This window comes from Anser cygnoides, chromosome 7 (genome assembly GCF_040182565.1).
Source record: "Anser cygnoides isolate HZ-2024a breed goose chromosome 7, Taihu_goose_T2T_genome, whole genome shotgun sequence".
Lineage (NCBI taxonomy): Eukaryota > Metazoa > Chordata > Aves > Anseriformes > Anatidae > Anser > Anser cygnoides.
The window spans coordinates 19,575,751-19,592,936 of NC_089879.1; the positions used below are offsets into that span (position 1 = coordinate 19,575,751).

General features: G+C 40.9%; 1 protein-coding gene across 1 annotated transcript; it reads right to left on the reverse strand.

Annotated features, from left to right (window-relative positions):
• Positions 1-313: 313 nt before the first annotated feature.
• On the reverse strand, positions 314-11,128 carry ZNF488 (zinc finger protein 488). Its single transcript, XM_048069337.2, has 3 exons — positions 9,622-11,128; positions 6,887-7,115; positions 314-6,240 (listed from the first exon to the last, which is right to left on the reverse strand). The coding sequence occupies exons 1-3, from the start codon at positions 9,838-9,840 to the stop codon at positions 5,072-5,074; spliced, it is 1,617 nt and encodes a 538-aa protein (XP_047925294.1). The 5' UTR covers positions 9,841-11,128; the 3' UTR covers positions 314-5,071.
• Between the last annotated feature and the right edge of the window lie 6,058 nt (positions 11,129-17,186).

The window sequence follows — 17,186 nt, forward strand, 5'->3', positions numbered from 1 at the left end:
GGAAATAATATTAACAACAAAGCAGACTTTCCATCTTTTTTACTACTTGTTTATCTTTCCAGTTACCTTTGGTGTGATCACTAACCTGGGCTCTTTTGAGTCATTTTCGTATTCTGATTTTTATGCAATAGCCAGTTGTTGAATTTCTCAGTTTTGCAGAACCATTTAAATGGATTAAAACTCATACAGTATATTGTGTAAAGTGATATATGTATGAAGAATATTAAAGATACTTAATATGGAAAAGACTGGGTTAGTCATGAATGAGTAAACAACACTAATGTATTCTAATGTCTTTTAAGCCTCTTTAATATCTAAATGATCCAGATATACTGCTTCCTTTTTTCTAAACACAATCTGTTGTGCTGTCATGTACAAACAATAGTGGTTGTCAAACCCAACATTTAAAAACTTCAGCCATCCATTCAAGGACCAAAAACTATACCAAATGGGCACAAATAATAAATAATTTCTTCGCCTGAGTAATATGATAAGTACTTATGAATAATAAACAGTTGGGATACAGTCAGGAAAACAAAAAACAAAAAAGAAAATGCATTTGCTGGTGAGTCCATTTGATATCAATAGTGTTGTAATACTCTCTCAATAGAGAGTAATTGTTTAGAAAATTACACTGCAGTGAAAGACTAGAACATCACCAAATTACAAATGAAAATCAGTTATGGACAATCCATGATTTGTGATTTAAATGAGAAAGTTAGACAGATGTTGTCTTAGGGATGGACTTGGTAAATACTGAAGTGCCTTTCCAGCTCTTTATACAACAGGAAACACATTGAAACCATCACCCTTCTCTCTTCTGGTTCCAGAGCTGACGTGGACATTCAACAGTTTGTAGCACAATTTCCTTACCTTCCAACCTAGAACTTCCTAATGGTTAATTCTAATAACGTTCCTTTTGAAGAAAGGAAGAAAGAAGTTGGTGTACCAGCCCTCCTAGCAGTATGATCCTTCTCCTTTTAGAGTTCATAGGACTCCGACCAAGAAATGGCAGCCAGCTTACTTGGTTTTTTTGCTACAGAATGGTGCATTCTTGCTCTCTAGAGAGTGCTTCTAATGCAGTCTTCCCTGATCACACCACAAAAACTGCCCTAGTCCAGTGATTTTCAAACTGTGGTCTGTAGGGAGCCCACAGACTGTATCTAAGGAATTAGTGAAAATTTACTCTTAAAAACAAGCACATGTATACTTTTCAAAAATCTGAGTGTGGTTTTGATAGAGAAACACATCTTCATTTTTTTTTCCTCCAAGTATCTCTAGTCATAAAAAAGACACAGATCCCTGCAGTAAAATCACAGTATTGTGCTGGGACTGGATGCAGTCCTTCATGAATTCCTTAAGTCCCTTCATTTCTTCAAGAACATCTAGTGGAGTGCCTTTCTTCCAGCAGGATTTCCTTTCATCTGCACCAATTTAAATGTTCAGACTTCCAGACATAAGGAAAAAAAGCTTCCAGCATGACTCAGTTACAGGAAGTTTGTTTTTCTTTGTCTTGTTAGGCTTCCTTCTGCCTGTGCTGCCTTGGTTCACTCAGCTTTAATATGAATATTTTCATATAAAGAAATAAAATCTCCCAAAATTTTGGCTAAGTCCAAGGGTTTATGTAACCCAACTTAGATGAGACACTCAGTTAAACATGAGACACGTAAAAGACATTCCCCCTCAACTGCATGAGGGGATTTGCACAAAAGCTTATTTTACACATAGGGAATCAAGTTCTGATTCCATTGGCACCGGTGCTATTTTGCTCTGATGTCAGCACAGGTGTAGCTGGCAACAGAATGTGATACTGGACAGTAGTGTGTGTAAACAGGTCTTAGTTCACAAAACTCTGTAGTCTTCAGTGTAAAAAGCAACTTGTTCATTCAATCTTTGTGCCAGTGGCCATCTGAAAGGGGGTAAGGACAGCATAGCACACATTTCCCTGCAGTGGGATTTCTGTTTTGCACAAGGAAACCCCCCAGTCTTTACATGCTAGCATAAAACCGTGCTGCTCCTGCAACTGGAGGAGGTAAGGACAATGTCATAGGGAAAGCTAATTAAAAATCTCTCCTCTTCATTTTTGTATTTTGAATTAGTTCTGATACTCTTCATAACTGGTTCTTTTGCCTTTCTATGCACAGAAGGCATTTATACAGGACTTGTCATCACAGTATCCAAGTTGATGTGGCTGAGATATGCCCACAAAGAAACTGGGTTAGAGGGTTTTTTTGTTGTTTTTTTTTTTTTCTTTCACCAAAGAAAACAACTTCATGATATAAAGGAAAGCTATCTCTCCCTGTAGTCTTGCTGCTTACTGAAACCTCGTATGATGGGCAGAATGAAGTTTAATTACTGATGAGAGCTCTGAGGATGTAGATCTAACACACCATTGGAAGAAATCTGGAGATTTAGCAGCTTTTTATCCGTGGCTGGTTTTCCACACTTTCTCAGTATCACTTACACCAACACAAAATCAGCGAAACCATGTAGCCAGTTAGATACTGCTTCATGCTGACCTAAATGATAACCAAGTGTAGCGCACTGGAAAAACAGGCCCGTGGAGTAGACAGTGTTGAAGCGATGCACCAACATAATACGGGGAAGCATTACATAGCTGCTCCTGTCTTTTTCCAGAAAAAATCTGAAGCTAAGTTTCTAACATACAACCGTTAAGAAAACAGCATATTATAGAAAGCATAGAGGAGAATACTTGGCAGTAATGGTACGAAAAAAAAAAATAATCTTTAGTCTTATTCATACAGGGCCAGACTGATCTGAATATTATTGATGTAAATCAGGAGTAGCAACATGGAATTATTCTGGATTTGCACTGGAATAAGTGAGATCACAATCTGGCCTAAACTACTAATGGGAACTATAACCCTAACCACATATGAATGCAGTTACACCATGGAGTCCTTTATTATGCTTTATGGACACTGACTTCACAGTAAACTGGCTGGCACCCAGATAAAACCAGATGGAGTGAAATTTGGCCCGTAAAACCTTGCCATAAATATATTCCTTACACAGTAAATGTTATTGGACACAAAATAGAGATGGAAAGATTAGGAGGAAACCACATCATCCCCTACTCAATGCAAGGTTGTTCCCTGTGCTGCATGTATCAAAGCTTTTGTTCACTTTAGTTTTTAATGACTCCAATGAAAGAAGTTCCAGCACTGACCTGGGAAAGCTGTGTTACAGTCCAACCAGACCTCCAGTCTCAATTTATGTCCTCTAAACTCAAAGGCATAATGTAAAGGTTTAATCACTTTATGTTGGGAAAATAAAGCTGCAGTGCACAGCCAGTGGCTGGCCTACAATAAGTCAAATGTTTATGCTAACAGGAAACAGCCATGTATTAATAATAAACAGCAATATACTGGTAAGAATATGGTCTCTGACTCAGAGAAATCTCCCAAGAGATGACAATGAGGGTAATACGTTGATCCCAATTGACAGCCTAAGACTCTAGGGCTGTCTCTTGTCACTTGGATGTCCGATACTTGCATTATCAACCTAAGCATCATCATGGGAACTCAATAAAAACTTCTGTCCAGTGTGCTCCAGACAAACACTGGACTGTATCATCAGCATGAAGTTAAATAATAAGGAGTATATTGCAATGTCCTATACAAATCTCAGGGGTACTCTTATCTGGGGAGTAAGCACTTTTTAACAATTCTCTATCTGAAAGGGAATAACTGCAGATAAGGCTTAGAGACAGGCCACAAAAACAGGAGACAACCTTAAAAAAATCCCATTCAAGAGAGATATAAATGCTCACATGAATAACATGTTGTCATAAGCTATCAAGAGCAAGTCCCTAAGTGGATTTAGAAAGTAATGAAAGGCTAATTAGATGAGCTGCAGTAACAACAGGCAGGGTTCTTGCTTTCCCTCCCCTCCCCTCCAAGCAATACAAACTGATTGAGACTAAGCAGAGCACAAACCAAAGAAGGCAAGAGAAAACTGTCTCATAGACTGGCTACAGAGAGACTTTGGCATCTTCTTTAAAATGGATGTATTGGCCAATGTAGAAACCAGATGATAGAGATGGTCTCATCCAATGCAATTAATGCCTCTGTCATTTTCTGAAGGACGTTCCTCTTCTAGCTGTCAGCAGAATGGAGCCTATCATCCAGACTTAAAGGGTGCAGGTTCTATCTATCAGAAGCAGTAACTCAGAATTCCCAGCTACTTTCTTTAGTATATCCAAAAACTGAAAACCACAGGCCAAACTCTGCCCCTATCCGATCTATATGCCTACCAAAGTCACACAGATTTTGCAAGCACACCCAGGAAAGAATTTGCTTTCCCTGTCTACATGATCGTGTTGACAACAGGTCACATTCTGATGCAGATCCAGCTTGATTTGGTTTTGTGTAAGATATTTCAAAAGTGGTAGAGCATAGAACAGAACTCAGGTGTACTGATTTACAACTCACATCCTCTTTGGCTGTGTGTTGGTCACTTTTTGACAACCACTATTTTCAGGTAGTCTTAACTTTAAGTAGTCCCTTCCAAAGCCAAGGAGACAGTGAGATGAATCTGATAAGAGAGCTGATTCAGCTAACACAAAGGAGTGAGTCCACCAAAGCTGCTAGGAAAAGTAACTTATTTTCTTTAAGCATATAAATGCTTTTTTTTTTTTTTTTTTAGTGTTTAAAGATTCCACATTCAGTAAAGAGTGTGTTACTTCTGTATTTACATTGTACTGCACATAAACCAGCAAATCAGATACAAGCAAAGCAAACTCTGTCTGCAAAATGATACCTTTGTTCCCAACTCTTTGCAAATTAGTACTGCATGTGCATTCATTTCACTACTTTATTTCCTCAAAAATAGATTGACAAGGGCTAGGCTGAGTTTTCAGATCTTACAACCCACTCAGACTTCTGTAAACATCTTATATTTTTTGCAAAGCATCTATTATAAATTACTGTAAGCAGTGATCTCCTGTAAGAAATTAATGTAACTGTAAAAAGAAATTGATACAATTGAATAACATTTCCCTTCTTTACCCAACCTGCCCAGTCCCTTGGTGAGATCTATCTGCACAGCTCTAATTGTGAGAGGTCATGTGCCGGGATAAATGATGGCGTTCTCGGAAGTACTCATGACAAATTGGACATGTTAGCTTCTCCTCTCGTCTCCTCTTGCTCTGGGATTCAGTTGAGGAGTATTCTTTTTTGTGATGTGACCGCATGTGGAAGACTAAATCAGATGTCATGCGAAAGGACAGATTGCATTTGGCACACCAGTTCTGGGCAGCCACTCCAAATGACGTGAAGGTAGGGGGAAGAAGAGTCAAGGAGGAGGAGGAGGAGGAGGAAGAAGTGGTACTTGTGTTTTGTAACTGTCCTCCTGCTTGTTTGGGCCACAGTTCTGAGGTATATGGGAAAACATTGCTCCGAGTGATGCTAGTCTGCAGCATCTGAGCATTGCACAAATCACTGACGAAGAACTTGGAATTGAGAAGAGTGCTGCAGCACATGATGTCTGTGGTGGCAATGAAGCCGGACAGCTCCCCCAGGCTCTTTGGTGACTCACTCATGGGATGAGAAGAATTTATTGCAGCTCTTTCTGCTAGACATTTACTGGGCTTGCTGAAAGCACTCTTCTGCTCTCCTCGGGCTCTGGTGGGCCACACGAAGGAGAATGCACTGCCAGAGGAGTTCAGCAACACTTCCTTTGACACCTGCTCCTTCCCAGCTGGGACCGTGTCATCCTCCTCTTCTGATTCCTTGGGTTTCTCATTCCTCGTTTTCTCTTTTACCCTCCTGACCTCAGTGAAAGCACTCTGCTTCTGCTCGAAAGCATCCTTCCTAGCTGATTGCCTCCCTGAACTAGGCTTCCAGAAAGAACCTGCCAGTGCACGCTCTCCCCCAACCTCTTCCTTGGCCCCACAGTTATGTCCCTCACTCAGGTTATTTGTTTTCTCCAACAACACTGTTTTCCTGCTCCTGTTGTTCTCAGCCTCTTCTAATTTTGCTCTCTTTTCTCCAGTGAGACCATGTGCATCATCTTTACGAGCTGTCATTTTGACCTCTAGATCCCTTGCCAGGCTGTGGAAATTTGTGGTCTGGTCCTCTAAGTTGCCTTTTTCAGTCTTGCCATCCTGGAAGTTTCTCCACAGCAGGGCACTCTTCTCTGGGATGCATAGGAAGCGGACATGGGAGAGATACGAATGCTCACATTTAAAGACTCGGTTGCATTCCTGGCATCTCAGCTCTGCAGAAACAGACAACAAATGATGAGTTTTGCAAAGTCAGAATCATGGATCCTGACCAATCAGATCCTGACCCTGCTGTTGACACAAACAAACAAACAAAAAACAAACCCAGAAACATCTCTTACGTCATACAAGACTATACATGGTAAAGTTAATGCCAGTGCAGAGTCAGGTCCCTTGCTGTTATGGAAAATTGTTCACTTGTATTTACCTCCATGTGCTCCTTGCAGAAATGCTCTCATTTAGACTCTCCAGCCATGCTTGTATTAGATAAAATTGTTATTTTAAAGGCATCTTTTTATTTTAAGGGCATATTTCAAATTGATATTTTAGGCTTTTAGGAGTCCGAGGTAGTCAGGTGCATAGATGTCCTGTCCATTGCACAGCTTAAAACCCTCAACACTGCTCCCTAGTGCACTGTCCTCTGCTGGACAGTAACAATTAAAATGGCATTGAGAACTACAAATTTCTTCTCAGTGTATGCCTCCAGCTCAATCCCCAAAAGAGAATGTCTCTTTTCTTAGCTGACTGCTAAGGATTTAGACTGGTTTTATTTCCTGCATTACAGGATCACCCATGCTAAAGAAGTTGCAGACTCACTTCAGTCCTCAGTGACCCCTGGAGAGCCAGCAGTCTGGTACTTACCATTTGGGGGACTTTGAGCTTTTATCTCATTGAAACCCAGGAGTCTGGAAAGCTCCTCATCATACCAGACAAGCAGTTCCTCATTTTTGTTGATTTTCCTGGTAGAGCGATAATATAACTGACTATTTTCTAAGTAAGCTTCCAAGTTTTGCTCCTTGTTATTGGCAGCTGCTTGTACAAGTCTCATCCAAGGCAGCCCTGTAGGACTGTGCACAGACGTAACATCCACCTGTGAGACAGGACACACAAAAAGGGAAGTTTAAAATCCTGCAACCCCAAATAGATTTCCATGAAATTCAAGAAAAAGCCTATTTTCTGCCTCACACAGAGCCTATGCCAAAGCTGTGAGCCCAAATCACACACAGCTGTGATCAAACCCGAAGTCATGGGAGGGAGAAGGCTTCCCTGGTGTGAGTGCTGAGAGCTCTGGGAGCACTGAGTGGGACCAGAAGGGGACACCGTTGTTCATGTGAACCTGCTCTGGGCCAGCAGTGCCAGGGCTGGTCCCTTGGCCCATCTCCGGCCCCCTCGTGGCAAGGGTGCTGTCCTCTGCTGATGCTGGTTGTCTCCTGAGGCTGCGTTGGGTGTGGATCTCAGAGGTACAGATGGCGTGCTCCTCTGTAAGTAGGGGTCTCAATCCCATGGGGAAATGGGACGTGTCAGGAGAGGGGTAAATTAGGAATAATATTGGTTATTTGAGTCAAAATCCCAGGGAGACAACTTCTGCATATACTAGCAGCTAGATTATGCAAATATAAGTTTTTAACAAGTACAGATAGGAAGCACTTATATTATCCCTTTCCTTTTTCAGAAATAAAATGACATATTCCCCTTTCTCCCTTTGATAAATAGCTTAAATTCATTTCAGGGTATACAAACAGACAAAAACTCATTTGATTAATACTTTTCATTAAATTACTTCTGAGTGTAGTGAGGAATTGATTTACTTTCTGTGTGTGCATTCAGAAATACCAAACAGCTTAATTTAAAAATTTCACTTAGGTTGGAAGGTCAGGCACTCAAAAGTTAAAAACATAATATTAAGCCTACTGCTCAAATTAAATCTCCCTTCTGTGTACATGTTACAACATAGTCCTCAGTCGCATAAATGCCTTTCTCCACAGGACTCCTGAGTCATTTAGTCACAGGTTGACCATGCTCTGGAAATAATATAACTGTAAAACATTTGGTTTTGTCTTCCTCATTCAGTGTGTGGCTCCCATCTTATTTAATTGATTGCATTTGCTTTGAATAGGGAATGATTTATTTATTTATAGGTTTTTTTCCTTGGTGTTTACCACAGCAGATCTATGTCCTCGGCAGTATTTGAAGGATGGGGAAGATTTTCATAGCTCGGAGGCTGAAACACAGGGCGATCAAGGGCAGCACTTATACACATAAAAAGCCTCAACTAATTTTTGAAGCACTAAGTCATTGTTTTGAAAGGAAGAAATTTGGAAATGAAAAATGTCTAATGACAAGTATGATCCAAATTTCACCCCAAGCAATGTATAGCTCTTTGTTTTCCACTAATTGCAGGGCAGCCATTCATTGGTGTTTTGTATCAGAAACAGTATTTTGGTTTTCTTTCTCTGTGTTTAGCTCAGTCTGACTATTACCTACCATGAAAAGTATGACCATGGTAGGAGCTTGAATAAAAGAAAAAAATATTAAGGGGCCATTAGTATAAGAGTTAATTATTATAAGGGAGAAAATAAATTAGCATGCCCCGTAACTGGTTCTCTCTAAACGCCATGGTAATTAACAATGATTGAGAAATCCAAAAGTCTGACAGCAACACAAGCACACCCACCCACACACACAGTGGTTGCAACTAATAGCTTTGACAGAGGCTGTCATTTATTAGTTTCAGTGTTTCAGAAATACCAAGCACCCACCCGGAGCTCTAAGCAAAGTCAAAGGGAACACAGCTTCTCCAGGAACCGGGCCTGCAGGGAAGCAGCTGAGAGAGTTTGGAGGAGCTGGGGAGGAATACAGGGCAGAACAGAAGACCTGGGTACACTCAACTGCAAGCATGAGCCTGCTTCAGTTTTTCCACACATGCAGAGACACTACAAGTAGTGCAAATCCACCCTCTTCCTGGGATGGAAATCCCTCAGATGAATCTTTTGCATCCATAAATGAGGGAAGGGCTTTACTGCCCAAGAGGCTCAGTCAGAGCTGTGCAATGGACGTGGTCTGGCTTCCTTGACAGGAGCCGGAGGAGAAGGGTGAGGATAAGGCTGTTCCTTGGATCCAGGAGGCTAACCCCACAAGAGACTGTAAGGCTCAGAGGAACTCAGTGGGAAGGACAGCTTTATAAGGCGCAGGTTTGCTTTGCTGGGGTAAACGGCTGGCTGGGAAGAACCACCTGTGCCAATGGTGGCCATTGTCTTTATCCAAGCATACAGAAAGGACCAAGAAGTTCAAATTAGGGTCCCCAGGAGGATGAAAGAAAAAATATAGGGCCCCTTTTTGGACTAAACTTAAAAGCCAAGTCATCAATAGTCAGCACAGAAGTGGAACTTTGTATTCTTCCTGCAAAGGAGCCAGTTTTCACTGAGGTCCCTCCAGTCTACGGCTCATAATCAGAAACATGCTGGCTACTTCTCCCTTTTGGAGGAGCTGTTAGTTGTGCTGAACAGAACAAAAGTCTCCCCCCTGACATAGCCACCTCCTGAGAGATGGTGTGACCCTGTCCGACATGACTTGCATTAAATGCTGCGTTCTCCTACCTTAAATACGTAATGGATGTTTCGTCTTTCAGAACACTTGAGGGCGATAAAAGCTACAGTGTCCACTAGGGTGTTCTGGAGCATACATGGTCCAAAAACAGCTTCTTTGGGAATGTCTTGTGTGGTGTGAACAGTAGCCAATACATCCGGAAAATGGTGATGCAGAAGTTTGTTGTCATTTGTCCACAGGAATTTAGGCAAAGATGTGAGTTCCATCATAAACCTGTAAAATGAGCAAGAAATCACACGTAATACAGATGAAAATGGAAGGGGGAACCACTACTTACTTAAAGGCTTCTAGGAACTAACTGCAGGTGAATTGTAAGAGCATGTCAGAACATTATTGGTTACACAGTGTAGAGCTTTATGAACATCCAGTTCTGAAAGAGAAAAAAGGCTTTGCAATAAACCAAAATATTAGGTTTGTAAACAACCTAGTTACTCTTTTCTGGACTGGTGAGACCATCCAAGAGCACAACTGTTTCTGCACTGTACTCTCTACAGCCAGCAGTAAGAAACCTTGGTAACAGTAAGCAACATTTTCAATTAGTGGAACTCAGAATATTCTTGATCAGCGTATTCTCAGATAACTTTCTTATTTAGTAGTCTGTAGAAGTGCGAAGAAAAATGCAGAAAGAGGACAACAAAAAAGCAGATGCTTTACCAAGTAGGTTTTGAAAAAGCCATGCTTTTTAATTTGTAAGTGTAACATCAGTCTATGTTCTGGTTAAGCAGATACAAAACCAGGAACAGCCTGAGTCCCAAGTCTATTCAGCCTGAATGCACAAAATCGTTGTAGATTGACACAGGGATTATTTTCATCCTATTTCAAATGTATGTGAGATTTTAGCTGTTAGCTGTTGTTAGGAAAATTGAATCAGATTATGGCTCTTTGCATGGTGATATTCTCAGCACAATGTTAGGAGAGACTGGTATGCTTAGGGACTGAATTCTCTTGAACTGAATGTAGAACATTACATTTTTCAGAGCAGAGGTGATTTCTGCACTATGAGCCTCAACCTGAGAACTGTGTACACAGCAAGGAAGCAGTTTTGAGTTACTTGTCATTCTAAGCTTCTCCAGGTTTTTAATAAAGTTATTGCCATCTTCAGCTCCCAGCCGGAGGTCATGGAAAAACCCTCATTTACGCCATCAAGAAATGGATCAGGTCCATTAGGCAGAGAAAATTAAAGAGAACAGCAACAAGCCCTGAAGAGTCCTTAGCCTAATAAATACTGAGATAGAAGGGCTGAAGATCCAGTCTAATCTTTCTCACTCTCTGCCAACAGAATTGATTTGTTATTCACTGACTCATGACTTAAACTGAAGTGATATAAAGCGCTCAGGAGAGTTGCACTGATTTAACTAAATCAGTTTCTAAATCAGTATAGTTAATTCAGAATAATTTCCTCTTGGTAGGCAAGTCTAAATCCCTACTCTGAAAATATTGAAATGCATGGTTATGTATACAGAACATTGTAAGCCTCTGAAGGAAGAAGGCCAAAAAAAAGATGAACAAGACAAAGAGCAGGAGGTGAAAGGAAATTAAAAAATAATAATAATTTAAAAAAAAAGTTCAGGTGGCTTGCCAGATATTAGTCATTAAGAGGAGGATAGAATGGGTCTCTGCTTTCTGTTACTGATGAGTTTCACTGCCTGGTTTCCCAATAATCTGCTGAAGTTACTATTGCTATGAGAACAAAATGATGTCTTGTATATGTACATTTGTGCAATATATAGGATCTACCTAAATAAACTCATAAACACATTCATATGCACGTGTATTTCCATTTAAATTATATTAATTTTTAATAAATTGAAATAGTCAAGTCACATTTAAAAATAATAATAATACAAAAAAAAAAAAAAAACGTTCCAAACCATCAGAAGAAAAAGAAAATCTAAAATTCCTAATCTCTTCTAACATTATTTTATTTATCCACTTATGACCTTAGAAGGCAAATCCTCTCACTAAGATTCCCCTTTCTGTGAAATTCATCTGAATGTCTCCATGTAAACCAGGAGAGCATTGTGCCTTGGCTACACTGGTGTCCATCCAGAGGAAACAGAATCTCCTGATTCCTTTGAGGGCCCTCAAAGCTGAATTTGTGATGGGGAAGGAGTCAAGGGTGCTAGATTTGAGCACACACACTTTTAGGAAGAGGATGTGTTGCTGCCTGTGTGGAGTAAATCTCTTCCCTTCCTCCAGAAATCCCAGCCAAAGCACCAATACCAGGGTCCAAAGAATCTACACCCCCTTCCAGCCAGCTATTGCTGCCTGCTACCTTCCCCTATTTCAGCAGCTTTCAAAGAGCTTCACACACCCAAAGCTTACCAGAACCATTTCTCCGAAGACTGAAAATGTGAAGATATCAAGAGAAAGTGCAAGATTTATGTGTAACAGCACCACCTAGTGATTTCTGCCATAACATACGTCCCAAAGAAAGAGAAAAGGCAGAGGGGCCAGACAGGCTTTAGCACCATTGCCCCACTCTGGCTTTGCTACCTGCAAGATGGATGTGAAACCGCCAGCTCCCAGAGCACAAGCGCAGCACACACCTCCAACCTGGATAGCTTTTCTGAGCTCCTCGGTGAAAGTTTCAACAGCTCCTGGCAAGGTGTGTGATGCTTGATGTGCTGCCCATGCCCTCATCCCAAATCCTGAAGACAGAAGGGCTTCCACGCATCCAAGGAGAAGGGCAGGAATTAATTTCCTGGACATGGGAACCTCTGTCTGTCCTCACTGTCCCACAGGGCTGCCTGCAGGCTAATCCTCCCTTCTGGAAGCAAATAAATCAATATATGCACATCTTCAGTTCCATTTAATTCTCCTAGATTGATGGGATGGGGGAAATGGAACCTAATAAGGAATATGAAATATTTTCTGACCAACACAACTTTTCTCTTTCCAAAGTTAAGAGTCCCTCCAATCCAATAAGCCAGGATTCTTTGCTAGTTTCTAAATGACTTGTGAATTAATCAAAGATTCGTGATGGACAAAAAAAATCCCCCAAATGACAGCAACGGTCACATTCCTCTCTTGCACAGCAGGGTCAGCTTTGTAGAAAGTTGTGAAGAGGATGTACCGCATATAGAGAGCAAAAAGGCTTGTTATGGTAAACCTTGCATCAGAAGCTTTCAGCATGGGAAGATCAATCTCTTCAAATAATTTGGCAAATGCACCATCTAGTGAAACATCTCAGTACAACATGGTGTCCCAAAAAGTGACAGAGGGACAGGAGCTCTTGTATAATTCCGAATCCAGTCCCAGAGCACATTTCACATCTTTGCCAACAGTCCTCAGAGTCTAAAGAAGGTTATAATCATTAAAAACCTACAACTGGAGTCCTAATGAAAAATGAAAAAGGTACACTAGAATGACTGGCATTTTTATTTGACAGACTCAAGTAGGTGAATTGCTCACACTCTTCAAAGGGAGCAAAGGACAGAGAAAACGATCATAACCGTGAATTCTCCAAAATTTCATCTAACTGATTTTTTACTTTCTCCTAGAACGTCAGGAACGTCTGAGGCTGGTATCAGGTCTTCATTTCCTTAGCTCAACTTCCTATCATTCCTACCTATACCTCTTATGGTATATTCAACAATTCCCCCCTCTGGCTGGTGTATTTATACCTCAAAGCACTTGGATCTATGTAGTTCCCACTGATGGGTTAATTGCTTATTTTCCCAAGCTGAGCATAAATCCTGTCTTTTATCTTAATATATTCCTCAAACACCACCACTTCTGTCCCTTAATGAGGTAGGTGTCCTTCTCTTACCTCACTCCAGTACTTAAGCAGCTACAGTTGTAATCAACTTCTTTTCAGTGACCTAGAAATGCCCATCAGTGTTTTCACATGCCATCAGGACAAGCATTACAAGTTTTCCCTATGATTTTATTGCTTTTATAGACTTCTCAGCTTCATGGGCGATATCAAAACAAAATTTTTTTCCAGTGGAAATGCAGGAGACAGTTGCTTATGTTACCTATTTTCATTAAACAAATAAAAAAAATAGAACGGGGAAAGGTGGTTATGTATTCCTGTGTGGAGGGGTCTGTTGCTCAGTGACATCTCTGGCAACTTCCTTTGATTTCAGTGACAGAACACTGACAGTTAGTGTTCTTCTAAAAGAAAATTTTAAACGAGTCTGATTTCTACCTACTTTGGAGGGTATTAACCTATCTGGTGGTGCTGTGTGAAGAGAACCGCATCCTGAAGAGAGGTGCTGAGACATTACGCAAAGGAGTGGGATGGTGTCAGCAAGGCAACTACCCCTCTTTTTGCTTTACTGTGCTCAACAAGAGGACTTGATGCAAATTCATTTAACGTATAGGTGAAGACGTACTACACCAAAATCACACTTGTCTTATGTTACTGATTTCCACATTTTGGCTAACATTGCTTTGAGAAGCAATAATTATTCTGCACTTTCATTTCACACAGCTTTGCTAGCTTGTCTTGTACATCTGACTAATTCACCCCTCTTCTATTATTTGGCAAGTTTACAGAACCCTTGTCATAAGCCTCTTTGTGAAGGTCATATCTTCAGTTTTGTATTGTGCAATGACATACTTGCCTCGAACAGCCTATGCTATGAGTGCCATTGCCTCCTAAAGACATGTTCTCCCTCATGCAACATAATCCTGCTGTTCTCACTCATGTTCTGCAAAAGCAGAATTCCTCTGGGCTCACCCACACACGTCTCTGAAAGGGTGAAATAAACTGAATATTTATAGTGCATTAGTAGCACATTAGAGTCAGATCACCTGCTAGATGATGGGTACGCTCCATATTCTATCTGTCACAGATGTGAATTCTTCATACGGATGAGTTTAGGGTCTTGCTGTTTAATGGACTCTTCATCCCCTAGAGAGTATCTGATACACATATACCATGTCCCTGAGTCATGGATTTTGCATCTTTATTTCTGAGGAGTGTGACAGATCTGTCAAACAACCAGTACCTATAGGCAGGCAACTCCCAATGGATTATGCAGTTTCGGATGTTTCATCAAAAAGAACACGAAGTAGATGGTGCTCACAGCAATTGATCCCAGCCTGCTTGCTTCCAGAAGTAGCAGACAAATTGCTACTGAAAAGGGTTCAACCTGATGATTTGGGTATAGTCTATAACAAATCTGTGGCCCTGCAAAGTCAACTATGACGCCTTAGGCTGGTGTTCCTTATCTTAATCTGAAGGATTTACACCCTTTCCTCCTGCCAAGTTTCATTGTGATTTAGCAGGCATTTTTAGTAATTTGGTTTGAAGATACAGCTCCAGTGACTTACTCGTCTTTATGTCTTCAGAAGACCTCTGTGAACCTATGCTCTATTAATCCAGTTAATAGAGCTGCCTGGTTAAAACACAATCTCCTTTCAGCTCTCCCTTACTAAGACCCATTCTAGGCATTTTCCTGTGCTTCTTCAAGAAGACTGCTCACCCCACTGGAATTAGCATGCTTTGTAACAATTTAAGACACAATTTAGCTTGTCTGTAAGTTTGCACTTAGCATGGAAGGGTGCAGTGGAGTTGTCACACAGTTGTGACAACCAAGATTGGACCAGTGCTTCACCACCTGACTGGCATTATTAAGTTTCTGCTCCCCACCCTCAGCTGTCTGCCTCCAACCACTGAGCCTGTGGGTAGGAGCCATGACTGCCTGGCTGCTGGGTGGGAAGCATGACAGTCTGTTTCTTTCAAAAACATTCACAAAAAAAAACCCAAAACACACAAACATTCCCAATGCTGGGGCTATTCTGTGTATATCTATCCCAGTTGATTGTTCAACAGTCTCCCGTGCATATTAAGAAATAACTCCATTGCTGAAATGTTTAGTAGTTATTTTCCATTTTCCTGAATTCTCTTCCAAGCTGGAACCTTGCAGATATCCTTTCTCTCTCCCCATTTCCTAGCACTCGCATGTCATCCCACTTGTACTAATCAGGTTACAACTTGTGCCTTCCCAAAAAATATTTAGGTAGCTCCCTCACCTTGTGACAAAAATACATTTCTAGGGAGGAGAAGTGAAAGAAGGTCATAGGAACAGTCAAGAGCAGATTTTCAGATCCCTGATTTTCTACTATATGGCCTTCAGATGTCACTGCAAGCTCTTCTAAGAAATGTCTGGAAAAGCCCAAGTGCAGAAACACCAATTTGAACACAGACTCCCCTATTTTCATAGCACTCAGCCCAATTCTCTTTGCCACAGTGACAATGTTGAACTGTGGCATCACCCTTTGCTTCTTGGTGGTCATAAAAGCACTGGTGGCCTTGCTTAATATTATTATCAGTTTTGGAAGTGTAATGGAAACAACTGAACCACTTTTGCAAGTGAGGAAACTTTTCAACCAGAACTTGTTTTAGCTAGTTCTTTGCAATCATAAATGGAAGGGGATAATAAAAACTGATTTTCTTAATTTGACAAAAATAACTCTCAATAGCTTCTTCAATTTCACCTTCACATTCCATTTGAACTGTGGCGTAATTTGCATGTAGTGATATCCCTTTCAAAACAATTACCCTACTTTGGAAAAAAATAAACACTCCACAAGTTACCCACAAAAAACACTGTATTTGACCTGGGAAGGCATCATCCCAGTCTCCCCAGACATTTTTACATCTACTCTGGCCTTTCTCCAGAGTAGGGATTAATTTAAACAGCATTTGCCATGTCAGCAAGACTGAAACATAAAAAAATAAATAAAATAGAAATTAAATACTGGAACCATCATTTCCTTCACCTTTTAACTTACTCCTCTCAACTCAAAAGTGTGACAATGTTCTCCCTGAGGCACATAACCTGGGACTCCATGCCACTGCATTCCTGTGGCTACTGCCAAAACTCCCTTTGATTTCAATTAGGGGTCTGTCGGTCTGAGGAATCCATGATCAGACATGCAGTGTCATGCACAATAAACTACAGATATTAAGGGAATTGAGCTGATGCAGACAGAGTGCTTCTGTCTGCAGTATTTATTATTCTCTGTCATTATAAGGAACTAAGGGTTCTTAACACATGAAGGGAATTCCAAGGGAATCAGAGATGGAAAAGTGAGAAAATCTGTTTCTTGGGTTTTATACATTTGCTTTCCTTCTGTGCAAAGTTTTCTTTTTCTATTCATGCTGTGAACTGCAAAGGAAAAGAATCAAAACTGGAACTGGAGGAAGCTGGCAGGAAATCAAAGAAAGGAAAGAATTCTTGTTTTGAAAGATAAAATAAGTAGTTCCAAACACCCCAAGACAAATGCTGGAACAAACTGCAAGCTGCTTCTTAAATCCATTAAATTACAAGCTGAAAAGGTCTTCTTAAAGCACAGAAGGTCTAAGCAGGCCATTTCCTTTAGCTCACTGATGCTGCAAGATAGAGCATCTCTGCTTCAGCCTGGGCCCAGGTCTGGGAGCCTTTCCTTTTGGGCATGAAGTGGTTCCTTCAGACCTTTGCTGCTGAAAAGCTCATGCACATGGCAGAAGAAAACTGCACAAGGAGATGTCAAGACAACAGGTGGATACAGCCATGTGCTGTCTTTCCCAGCCCAGGTGGGCTGCACAAAGTGCTGAGCT

Bases quoted from the DNA above. Each gene is read 5' to 3' on its own strand.
- ZNF488 (XM_048069337.2), bottom strand. From the start codon at position 9,840: ATGATGGAACTCACATCTTTGCCTAAATTCCTGTGGACAAATGACAAC. The intron at 7,116-9,621 runs GTAGGAGAACGC...CCTGTCTCACAG, and splicing joins ACATCCATTACGTATTTAAG to GTGGATGTTACGTCTGTGCA. The intron at 6,241-6,886 runs GTAAGTACCAGA...CTGTTTCTGCAG, and splicing joins AGCTCAAAGTCCCCCAAATG to AGCTGAGATGCCAGGAATGC.